A 12478-nucleotide genomic window follows, 5' to 3' on the forward strand; every position below is an offset into this window, starting at 1 on the left:
AGCTTAGTTGGCAAGCTTTTTGTTTTAAAGGTTGCCTTTTCCATGGGCCAAGGAGCACTCCCTTCCCTCTTCCTCTCTGTGCACACAAAAATGAAAGGGGAAGAGGTTAACAAGAAAGTGTTTTCAAAACATTGGCTTTCACTCTTTTCTGGCTCTTCCTGCAGCAGTAAAGCAAAAAAATCGCATTCATGTTGTCCTGCTAAAAAGAAAGGGTTTGAGTCATCTGATCAAAATTAGACACTCAGAGCACGTTGCCTTTCACAGTTTGCCTTTAGCTGCAATCGCACTTTTTACATCAGATGCCAAACTCCTTTGAGTCCTACTTGCACAGTAGGAGACACTCTGTGCCATCCCATGTCCCAGTGGAGGCAGGTCTTAAACTTATCTCCTCTGGACACACCTCCCTGCTGAAAGGCCTTTAAGGAGCGGGCACCACCACACCTCCCTTCGTTCCTGCTGTCGCTCATGAAGTTGATCCTTTAACATGATTGTCCCAAATCTCTTTCACAAAAAGGCCATGGAAGATCCATTGTACTCCCTACCTCCTACACAACATTGCCCCTCAAAACCTCACATACCGCAAGACTCAGCAGGCAAAACCATCTTGCAGATGTCGCCACACAAAAGAAAGCAGCCCCAGCAAACCACGGTGAAGACACCTTCTCTCACCTCTGTCAAACCCCTGTGGACACGATGCACAGCACAGCTGGCACTCGAGGAGGCAGGTTACAGAACAGCACAGCCCATACGCTACAGTTGCTCTCTGGAGAGATGCAACGATGTGCTCAGCCCTGGGGAAAATGTTCCTCAACCACAAGATGCTCCAGCAGCTGGCCTCAGGACTAGAAGATGGCCTGTTTAGTTTAGCGATGGGCACTCTGTCCAACGTATGCCTCCACTTGCACCATCACTAATTCAACAGCCAGACCAACTGTGAATGGAGCTGAAGTTTCATACGGCTGGGGAAATGCAAATGGCAAAAGACAAAGCTAGGAGCTTGACCTGTTTCCCCAAACATAGGCATCTCCACTCATTTGAGAAGTCCTAGGGTATCTAAGACATCTGCATGGCGTTGGGAGGTACAGCACTGGAGACCTGCAGGGTCAGTCTGGGTCCTCAAGAGCATCTCCAGTGGCATTAGACACCTCTGTGTAGATGGCTGAATTCATCCCTGGAAAGCTGGAAGAGGGAGATGGATCACAGAGCTGTTGGTTATGACTGCAATGCCTGAGTGTTGGGTGGAGGACACCTGTAACCAAGGCACTCCAGAAGCACCAGGTTTGGGTAGTGGAGGGGAAGCAGAGGGGGAGGGAGGCAGGCACATGAGGTGGGGGGAAGCAGACACGCAAAAGATGTCAGATGTCAATATGAGTGGCTGCCCAGTGCTGGCATGGTATGGAAAACTGCTTTGAGTCAATCAAATTTTTTATGATTGAGAAATGAAACGGTTAAAAAAGCTTTTGCGTTTTTTTGCATTTTGTGCTGATGAACAGCGGGATGTCTCAGGTCCAGTTCCAGAGCATGCCTCTGAGCACAGACATAAAGATCACTGGGGGCACTGCTAAAAATAAGGCAGTGCTCTGTCTTGACAGCCACAGGTGTCTGAAAGCAGTAACCAGGGAGCATGTTTTCTCTCTTGCTGGGCCAGGAATGGTAGATACAGGCTGTTAGACCCGTGTGTCCTGTAAAAGGTCAGCATCAACATCTCCCCTTCAGCCAGAAGAAGCAACTGTACCCCACCCCAAACACCACCAGGGGCTACAAGCCCCCACAGAGCCTCCTGGTTGACCCAGGACCAAAAGCAAACAAGCAAATACCATGAACATCAGCAGAGTGAGGAGTACCACAATCCTAGGTGCCTGCAGGAATCAGTTAGGAGTAAAACCATTTCCCTCTCAGACAATATAGGTAGCTGATGTTATTTCTGTATATTTATACACTTCAGTGAATTAGAGTATTAGTATATTTAAACATCTTCTGCAGTTTTCTGATATTTGAGATCTGATATGTATAGACACACAGACAGACAGAAGCACTTCTACCTGCTCCCTATCAATGACAGCATTTACGGTACATCACAAGAATGTATCCCGGTGGCCATCTGCTTCTCCTGTCCATCCATATTTCACCCTGCAGATGCACCTGAGGTCTGCCAGTGTCTTCGCTCTGCATTGCAAGATCTCAGTGGGCACACTACTGCTTCCCCCTTTTTTTTCGATTTTTCTTTTGAGCAGAGGGTGTGTAGCGTTCCCGAGAACATGGTGGGTTTCTCAGAAGCTCGTCTTTCTTGAGTTCCCAGTCTTCATCTCTCTGGTCTAAGGAGATGCCTTTCATTGCAGCTGTCCTGCGATAGTTTCTGCTCTCCTCCTCTGCTCTGGGGAAGAAAGCAAGAGTGCATCTTCAGATACTGAGCACAGACAGCACAGCCCCTCCACCATCCACAAGCAGCCCACCTACAGTGTCAGGGGATCCTGTATTGGTATGGTCAAAACACTGTTGCCAGCAATAAATACATGAGAAAACACTGAGGTCCATCCCAAACCGAGCAGCATTCATCACCCCAAGCGACCAGGTACTCACTGAGAGCTGGGCTGAAGTGGGAAACCTCCGGTAAAGATCTATGGTGAGATCAGACTTTTACCATCGGAATCATAATTTTAACTGTGCAAAGCTCTCAAAAGACGGATCTTATGAATTAGTGTGCTTTTAAATAGACTTGAGCACATTTAATGCAACCGTACATAATATAGTAACTCGCTGCAACTGCAACATTTCCATTTTCTTTTATTTTCTATACTGCTCATTCATAAGTATTAGAAATTCTTAATGCCAAAACATCAGATCTGAAGACAATGGGAATTTGGGAGGATTTGTAGATAGTTATTCTTTACAGACAAACTTTTAACCTCATGAATTGTCTAATCCAAATCCAATTCAACCCTGAAATTCTGGTAAAGTTTGCATTCAAATCCAGAAATAAACTGGACAATACACCCCCATTTCTTCTTTTAAAATAATAACTCTAACTATGCAATACCATAGAAATACAGCTGTGCTTCAGAGGTTCAAATTTTGCATGGTAAAACTTTTTGTAGAAGACACCATTTTTCCCAGCCTAGTATCTCCATATACAAATCATTGACAACTCTCCTCTGGTTCTGGGGATTTTAGCTGTGCTTTTCAAGCTGTCTCTATGATTTCAAGCATGTGAAACCTGTTGGATGTCACACATTGAACCATCGTCCACCCAGACCCTGGGATTTCCGAGTCAGCATGGAGTTTGCTTTTGGCATCTGTGATTTACCCAAGTCTTCTTTTTTTGGTTTTGGTGGGGTTTGGGGTTTTTTTTGGTTTTTTTTTTTGGGGGGGGGGGGTGTGATATTCACATCTTTTTTCTGTTAAACGAACACAGACCCAGATCTTCATTGAAGGACACTGCACAAGCTTGTAACCTGAAAATAAACATAACTCACTGCAATGTTCCTTATAGCCTTGAAATATCAATGGTTTTCATTACATTTCCCATTGCAAACAACCAAAGCAAATTAAAAACCACTTTCATCAAGACCAAAATGAATATGCTCATTTGAGCAGTGGAATTTTTATTTCTTTTTATCATTTTAGTGATGGTTTTTTCAATCACAGCTCTTAAATATTTTTCCTATGAAGTGTTGTTAATTTTGTCTTTACAGTCCTTACATGTGCCTGGCACAGACATAGTCTTTTGGAAAAAAATAACCTCAAACTAAAAAATAGATAGCTACTTTCTGCATTTTGTAGCTATTCGAGGAATTTTTAAAGGGAATTTTAAAGAATTTTAAAAGACCAGTATATCTATCTTTCACTTCCAAGTCATACAACCTAGAATCATGGAATGGTTTGGCTTGGAAGGGACCTTTAAAGATCATCTAATCCAACCACCAATTTTCAAGTCATTGAAGGACCAGTTCCCTTTCAAAAAAACAGCAAAATCCAAAGAAAAGGACCTTTTCTTTCTCACACCAGTAGTAAGCAGCAGAAAGCACTGAAAAAATAGGAGCCACTGTAGTGAGTGAACCTTGGCCAGCTGCCAGGCGCCCACTCAGCCGCTCTCTCAATCCCTGTCCTCAACAAGATGAGGGAAGAAAGACTACAGAGCTCGTGGGTTGAGATAAAGGCAGGGAGATCACTCACCAAGGACCACCACAGGCAAAACAGACTTGACTTGGGGAAAATCAATTTAATTTCTTGCCTATTGAAAATAGAGTAGGATGATGAGGAACAAAGACAAAACTAAAGCACCATACCTCCACCCCCACTTTTCCCCAGGCTCAACTTCACTTGTTCATTCCCAACTCCTCTCCCCGCTCTCCCCAAGCAGCGCAGGGGGATGGGGAATGGGGCTTGCAGCCAGTCCATAACACTTTGTCTCTGCTGCTCCTTCCTGCTCACGCTCTTCCCCTGCTGCAGCGTGGGTCCTTCCCATGGGCTGCCGTCCTTCAGGATACGCCTGCTCCAGTGTGTGCTGTCCATGGGCCTCAGTCCTTCAGGGCACACGCACCTACTCTGGCATGGGGTCCTCCACAGGCTGCAGGGTGGGTACCAGCTCCACTGTGGACCTCCATGGGCTGTGGGGGGACAACCTGCATCACCATGGTATTCTCCATGGGCTGTGGGGGGGAATCTTCACTGACCCTGGAGCTGCAGGGCTGTTCCTCACTTTTTTCCTTCACTCCTCCCTGCTGGGCAGTACTTCTTCCCTTTCTTACACATGTTTCCAGAGGCACCCCCAGTGCCACTGGTGGGCTGGGCTGTGTCCTGCGGTGTATCTGGCACAGTGTAGCCCCAACCTCTCCTCACAGAGACCCCGCTGGACAGCAACATTGCCAGGATCCAGACATAGACTCTCCTAAGTGTAAATCTTATCCAAGAGAAGACAAACCCTTTCCTCCTACTGCAGAGGTCTGATTCGGTAGGTACTGAGTATTTGTGGCGCTCTGTCAAAAATAGCACCAAATATCAGGAAAAATCCTTTTTTCTCTAATACAGCAGCTCCATCACATCACTGCAATGCTGTCCCAGCTGAGAGCTTGGGCAGCATGGAGCAAAGCCAGTGGTTTCACACAGATGTGCTGCATAGCATGGGTTTACTACAGAGATACATATATATATATATTTGTAGATATATACACACACAGACAGACAGATATACATACACCTACACAAACATATCATTGAGACAGGTGGTCAATGCCCCATGTCTGCTAGTGTTTAAAAGACATTTAGAAAATGCCTTCAATAACATGCCTTAATTTTTGGTCTGCCCTGAACTGGTCAGGCAGTTGGACTAGATGATCATTGCAGGTCCCTTCCAACTGAACTAATCTATTCTATTCTATTAAGTATCTGCTACCAAAGGCAAGAAACCTCTTTCTGTACAATTTTACACATGTATATATATACACACATACACATACATATATGTAAGCCCTGGGCTTAGATAGCAGGAGCCTTTGGTGCAGTTTCAGCCCTTGGCACTCTGCAGAGATGCTGGTGGCAGGCAGGGGCCGTGGGTCTCTGTGCCTGCTTGGCACCATCCTTGGCAGCTCTCTCAGTGCCAGGGTAAAGCCCTTCTCATGCATAACAAATCTAATGCAAATGATGTGTTTGTTATTCAGAAGCAGCTGTGTTTTGAAGGCTGTTCCCTATCCTTTGCATGTCCATGCAAACTTCGGTGAGTGGTGAGAGGAAGGATTTGGATGCTCATAGCCCTTTTTAGATATGCATGTCAGCCCTGCATTTGGCACAGCCCCTCAGGCTGTTATTTTAAAAATTGCCTTTTCTCTCTTTCTGCATGACAGGCAAATACCCAAAACTGATGGTGATGATCTGTAACAGAATATCCCTCATATTTACATACCGATACCACAGACACCGTGAGTGACGGGCAGACCTGCTCCGTGCTGCACAGCATTAATGTGCAGACGCACACTTCATTTTGTCTGCAGCACACATGGGTACTGCCCAGCTCCCATTGGAGCCATGGAGCCCTGCCTGACCATGGACATCACCTCTGGGACCTTCTGCACACCTGAAGGAGCAGAAGGTAATCGCGATTATACTAGAAATGGCAGTAATTCCTCCTAGTTGACTCCAAGTTTGCTGACATGAGGACGTGAAACTGTTGCATGAGGTAAAGGTGTCCACTGTGGTTGTAAATATAGCGGTTGGGCTTAAAGAAAGGGTTCCTGAGCCCTGGTGATAAACTCCTGGCTGCCACAGGCTGTGTTATGGCTGTGAGGTGATCATACAAGCTTCCCATGTCCTGTAATATGTCCCAGGCATGAGCATTCAAAGCATCTTCCCAGTTATTAAGTTGTCCTGGCAATGCTCCTAGCTGAGTCATGAAGCCACGGGGTGAGTCAGGCCAGCACGTGGCTCTGAAAGACAAGTTTTCGACCTTAAATTAGTCATTCACCTCAGAAAACCCCCCATCAGCTACTTGAGCGGCCCTAGGCTGTTGCCGAGGTGGTTCAGACCAGGATGTCAATCATCCTGTCAGTCATCCTCCCAGCCACTTCCACCAACACAGGCGCCTCTGCCCGCCACAGGCATCACCCGTTGGCACCATCCGGGCTATTGCCCCACTCTCGCTGTCACCTCAGTGCCATGGCTCTGGTGCACAGCCAAGTGCATGGCAAATGCTACAGACCTGGCAGGGCTTAATGGTGAGAGTAGGGCAAAAGTGACAGCACTGACTAGGTCAGCAATTGCTATAAATGATTAATCAAGGGGAACAAGCCTGCAGGACTTTCACCCTCTAGGGCAGACAATATTTACCTGTTCTGACACAGAACCTCAGCAAGCCAAGCACTGAGAACAGTATAAAGAGAACCTCTCCCCTGGAAGAAAGTGCCCCATTCTCCAAGAGGTGGCAAACCCGAGCTTATCCCAGCCAGGGTCTAGGTCGTAAAAAAATATATAGATTACTAAAGCTTAGGTATCAACTGTTGGTTGTTTGAATTTCTTTAAACTGAAGCTCTAAGAGTAATAAGAGGTGATTCTTCTGTGTGGAGGGAAGGTGGTGAATAGCGAGGGTCTCTACAGCGAGGCTTTAGCTGTGAGGTGTCTGGACACTGGGTGGGCAGGTGAAATGCAAAGGTCCCAGCAGCCTCCACAACAGCCAGAGCTTAGAAACAGGGACCTGTGGCTGTCCTAGAAAGCTTTTTGGGCTCTGTACAGGGGGATTTTGCACAGTTTGTCTGTCTCTTCCTACGGAAGGACACTGATGCTCTGTCAAGACAAAAAGTGGGCACGGAGCCTTTCAGCAGGAACCAACAAGCTGTAGAAGTACAGCGAAAGGACAGCAGTACCTACAGAAAGGTTTACATGGATTAATGAAAGGTGGCATTTGGTAGGCACTGGCTACCTCAGATATTTGCCCAGTCACCATGAAATTGTTTTTGAACACCATGAAAATGATTTTGAAATTGGCAGCTCTTGTGCCAAACTGGCAAGCTGGAGATTTTGAGTTGGATACGCATCTATAAAAAAAAGCCATGGTTTATATGGTGCCAAAGCAGTCTTGAGAATGTGGCAGTGGTAAAAAAGATGCTAGTTAAGAACTATGGTGGGACTGTAAATTCACAGAAAAACCAAGGAGAGGAAAAGCCTTTGGGTGCTCTCAGCATCTCTGCGTCTGGCGTGTGCCAGTTTCACAAGCAGCATTATTTAAATGCCAGGGCACGTGTGGGTGTATGATTTGCAGTGAACAAGCTGGTTAACCTCTGCTGGTCTGTACCGCTGCTCTAGAGAGATGTAGGTATGGAACACAGCTCAGAGCTCTGGAGGACAGCATCCTATTCCAGGGAAACAGCTTTGCAAGGATGAAACCACCTGTGAGCCAAATCAGTGGCTGAAAAACAGGGATGGTAACTGGGAACCCTTTAAAAGCATATTGGCCATTGCATATGGTGCCACAGTGATAACTGTAAACAGTTAAAACAACAAGGAGTCTTCCAAAATTTGGAAGTGATTAATATGTGGCCATCCTCTTAACAGATCAGATTTTCAATAATTACGTAAAAAAAAAAAGGGTGGCTCTGTTCTTCACTACAGGAAAAGCCAAGCTATATACATACACCAACACCAACTGCTAAAGGGATGTTCTTAAATAATTCAACCTGTGTATTCAGCATTCACCAGTCTAAGGGTTTAATACTTGTTAGTTCTTGCTTTCATTTCCATTGCTTAAAAATCACTCTGTAACATCTTTATAAAAACAATGATGTCATGAAGTGATAAAGATTTTGAAAACACACCAAGGCAAACCATAGAAGGTAGTGGAATAAATTAACATCTTCCCAATGGCGTTCCCACAACAAAGACCCATATTGTCTTACCTGCTACTCATGCTTGATGGCTTTAATAAGCTTTAGGTGGAAAGATAAGCAATATGCTCATATTCGTTTTGGTCCTCTATATAGCAGTCAATTTAGTTTTCATTGCTGGAGCCCTGCCAGCTGCCACAGTGGGACTGGCCATCACTACTCACTTTTCCAAGAACCTGGAGCAGTCTTGGTGACCGTAGATTTCTGCAAGCCGTTTGGGAGTGTCACCAAAGAGGTCAGCTGCATCCATGGCAGCATGCAGGGAATGAAGGGTGCGAAGCACTCCCAGTCTCCCCGACTCGGCAGCAAAGTGAGCCGGTGTCCAGCCCACGTCACTCCGCAGGCAATGCCGGGCACCGTGATTCACGAGGAGCTTGACCAGCTCCGATTGCCCTTGGGCAGAAAAACAGGGAGAGAAGACACACCTGCATTAGACCATACCTTCAGGATGCAGAAGATGGTCACACACAGTTGATCATAATTCTCTCAGGCATGTAACAATGGATTTTACCCACGACCTGGCCATTTGATTTATCAAATAAATGATACTCATTAGAAAATGCTTTTTTTTAAAAAAAGACCCAAACATTAGAAATTTTTTTTCCCAAACTAGACTGCTTCCAGAAGCATTTTACAACAAAAACAACAAAAAGGCAAAAAGCCTTGTACAAATTTCTGAACAGCACATCTCAGTTAGTCATTGACCAACTGGCTATTGACTATTTAATTGTTTTGGTTTGGTTTTTAGTTCGATGCAAAATAAAATCTAAACATTAAAAAACTGGAAAACCTGTGAACAGCTTTACTAAAACACAGGTCTGCTTGATCGGAGCTAGAGAAATCACTTGTTTTCATTCACCTTCATATTTTTCTAACTTGTGGAATTGCTTAAAGAAGCCAAAAAAAAAAAAAAAAGGCTTTCTACCCTACTTCACACTGCCTTGACTGAGCCAGATCGTTCCCAGTGCCACCCAGGCCACGCCAGTCTCTCATCATTATTTTCTCAGATAGCTCAGTTCCCTTTGCTGATGCTCAAATGAGTAATAATCCATCCCAGCAAAAGTAAAAACTGGTGTCAAGTGTAAACCAGCAAATCACACAACTGATTTCTGAGCAAAGGCAAATGCCATGATGTGAGATCCCATTTTATGCTGTGCGCAATTATACATTATATATTGTTGCCTTCAACTCTTTTGGGGGCTGCAAAAGGATTTTTAGCTTTCACTGACACTTCTGATGGTGAAGGAACAAACAGGAGCTGCAAAAAACCTCTGGTCCTGTGTTGTTCATTCGACCAGTTGGGATAAAGGGAGGGCAAAGTAAAACACACTGTAATTGTTTTGTTCTTTTGGGCTTGATAAATACTTGGTATACATACAGCGTGCTTGGCTTTCTTGCTCATTTGTGCAGGTGTAGATAAGAAGTAACTCCTCTGTACTGTATGAAGTCACCTCTTAGAAAAGTAATGTGGGGAGCAAGGAGACGTGTTATATGGACATATGTAAACTGTAAGTTTTCACATAACAGGAAAAAAAGCCAAAAAATCACTTTGATGGCAACCCCCTAAATTACTTTGGCAGCAGAGCTCCCATTTAAATTGCTATTTTTCTCTTTTTGGCTCGTTAAGGACAAAATGAACAGATAGAAGCTGCGACTATCACCAGCACTGATTGCCGTCACAGCAAGATGTAATTACGCTCAGCATCACCCGTTACGCCGCCAGTTCACAGAGGTAACAGAGCAGGGGTACCCTTACCTCTGGCAGCAGCCCAGTGCAGCGGGGTCCTGTCGTGCCAGTCAGCATCCTTGTGATTTGGATCGCAGCGCCCTGTCCTCAAAATCTCATCCACCAGGTCGTAGTCCCCCAAAGCCACAGCTTCATGGAGCTCTGTCATGCTGCGCACTTCGGAGAGGTGCCTGGTAAAAGAGCAGTGGTCATTTGGTGGGTGTTCACTGATGCATCAGCTCCTCTCAAGGGCAATGTTAACAGATCAAGGAGCACCTGGATTAAAAATGAGAAATCAGAATTTATCCAAAAATAAGGAAAAAGGAATGAGAGGGGGAGAAAATATTTTTCATTTATCTTCAAACCAGTGATCACGGACTGATGGTGATATTTGGTTCGCAGTCATGGAAATCTGGAGCAAAGTGCAGCCCTTTATATAAAGGACTCGGAGACAAAAGCACACTGCATTTCTCAAGGATGTTGCTAACAAACAGCCAGCTCAGGCCAAACATTTGCCACGGGTCTGTTGGTGCTCGCTATGGAAACTGGCTCCTCCCTTGCCAATGCTGCAGATCCATTATCGGTAGCATATTACTGCAATGAAAGAAATGCCCGTGCATGCATCTTCTGATGGGTTTTGGTGCAAATAATCAAGCTATGACATGCTGCTTAAAAATCTTGTCTCTATAGCCATGCTTTGCACTTTCCAGTCCGATACAACAGACCCTCATCAAGAAACACAAGCAGATCTTCTGGCCCTGCAAGGCTGTGGATTTCAGTGATTATACCTGTGCTAGGGGGTATTTCCTGGCTGCTTTGCTGGCAGGGAACTTAAGCAGCTTGCAAGGATCGCTACGCTACCCCATCATCCTGAGGATGGAAACACTGCAATATTTTCTCCAGTCTGGCCAGATCAATGGGGAGAAAACTTTTGTATTGCCATATTGAAGTTAGTCTTGATCTAATTAGTCCAGCTCCCCTCATAAGCGAGAAAAGTTTCACGATTTGCTCCAACTTTTGCATTACATTTAATTCATGGAGTAATTTTCACAGACTGAAAAGAGTCTGATTGCCATGCTCAGCATGTTGGAAAGGATCAACATGGGAGCTTGTAGAGGCTGATGTGACGGAAGGTTTGCAACCCTAGGGGCTGCATCCTGGGAGCCAGAGGTGGATGGGGCCATTTCCCTGCTCCCAACTCCCATAAACACCCCAACCACATCTCAAATCCAGGCTGGAAGAACACACCACCATCTCTACCTTGCTTTCTTATAAGAAAAAGATGAGATACAAAGGTCAGAGGGAATCACCGCCTGCTTCAGCAAGTCCCCTGACTTAGGTGGTTGGACTGTGTAGACCAGATGCAAGAGAAAGACCCACACATGACTTCTACTGAGTTTGACTCCTGCACATCTGGGAATATCAGAATACATTAAAAAATATAATAAATGTTGGAGTTCCTCAGAGGGCCACAGAAGTATCATGGGCTTTGGCATGTCTCTGTTATTTAAACCATTCATGCACCACCTCCTCCTCATTGCCTCTCACTAACCTTGAAGAACCTGTTCCTTTAGATTAAACAGAGATCTTCAGAGTTATCCTCTAAGACATTTCATCAGCATTAAATCTATCCTGAAAATGTTACACTTTAATGCATCCACCAAAATGAGTGCTGGACAAAAGTACAGAAAAGAAATAGATCTGGGACCTTTTCATACAACTTTCTTATTCTTTTCTAAGGAAACGCCAACAAAATTCAAAGTTTAAAAACATCCATTTCAAGCACCTTTGTGTTCTGCTAGCTTCACATCATACCCACGCACACACATGCAAAGGGAGAGGAAGGGAAGCCAGTGATCCCACCTCAGGAGCTCACCAGCTCACCGAGGGGACGACAGTCCATGGGTGCAGCATCACAAGCAATTTAAGCCAAACCAAATTTCACCTTCCCTCCCTCCCCTGCTGCCCCCCTTTGCTGGCCTTGAAGCTCATATGGCTGTTTCATCGGCTGGATCAACCTGTTGATCTCTCAGAAAGCTCATCTTTTGCTATCGGTTCTGGGTTTATGGTGAATTCCCTAAACTCAGCACTACTGAGGGGGCTGCGTAAAGGGGGTGTGCAGATCTGCCCCCTCAGGGGGGACCATGCTTGATCCACCGTAAGCTGCTCCAGAAGCTGCACCCAAAAGCGGGATCAGCTTCCTTGCGGGGTTGTTATCCCTTTCTCATAAGGCCAGAGGAAAAGATTTGGATTTTGATGGAGGGACCTTGAGCCAAAGCACAGTGCTCCCGTGCTGCGGTCTCCCCGCCTTGCCCAGCCGTAAGCGTGGCAGCTCCTCTGTGGGATGTCGCAACCCTGCCAGGGAATTTCTCACCGGGGTCTG

The 12478-nt window shown here is 45.5% G+C and overlaps 1 protein-coding gene across 1 annotated transcript; it reads right to left on the reverse strand.

Moving 5' to 3' along the window:
- Positions 1-1983: 1983 nt before the first annotated feature.
- ANKRD66 (ankyrin repeat domain 66) lies at positions 1984-12386 on the reverse strand. The gene is made up of 4 exons (XM_037391105.1): positions 12362-12386; positions 10126-10371; positions 8534-8762; positions 1984-2374 (listed from the first exon to the last, which is right to left on the reverse strand). The coding sequence occupies exons 2-4, from the start codon at positions 10262-10264 to the stop codon at positions 2194-2196; spliced, it is 549 nt and encodes a 182-aa protein (XP_037247002.1). The 5' UTR covers positions 10265-10371; positions 12362-12386; the 3' UTR covers positions 1984-2193.
- Between the last annotated feature and the right edge of the window lie 92 nt (positions 12387-12478).

This window comes from Falco rusticolus, chromosome 6, assembly GCF_015220075.1.
Source record: "Falco rusticolus isolate bFalRus1 chromosome 6, bFalRus1.pri, whole genome shotgun sequence".
Lineage (NCBI taxonomy): Eukaryota > Metazoa > Chordata > Aves > Falconiformes > Falconidae > Falco > Falco rusticolus.

Bases quoted from the DNA above. Each gene is read 5' to 3' on its own strand.
- ANKRD66 (XM_037391105.1), bottom strand. From the start codon at position 10,264: ATGACAGAGCTCCATGAAGCTGTGGCTTTGGGGGACTACGACCTGGTG. The intron at 8,763-10,125 runs GTAAGGGTACCC...TTTCTGCCCAAG, and splicing joins GCACTGGGCTGCTGCCAGAG to GGCAATCGGAGCTGGTCAAG. The intron at 2,375-8,533 runs GTGAGTAGTGAT...TTTCTTCCCCAG, and splicing joins TGCTCCAGGTTCTTGGAAAA to AGCAGAGGAGGAGAGCAGAA.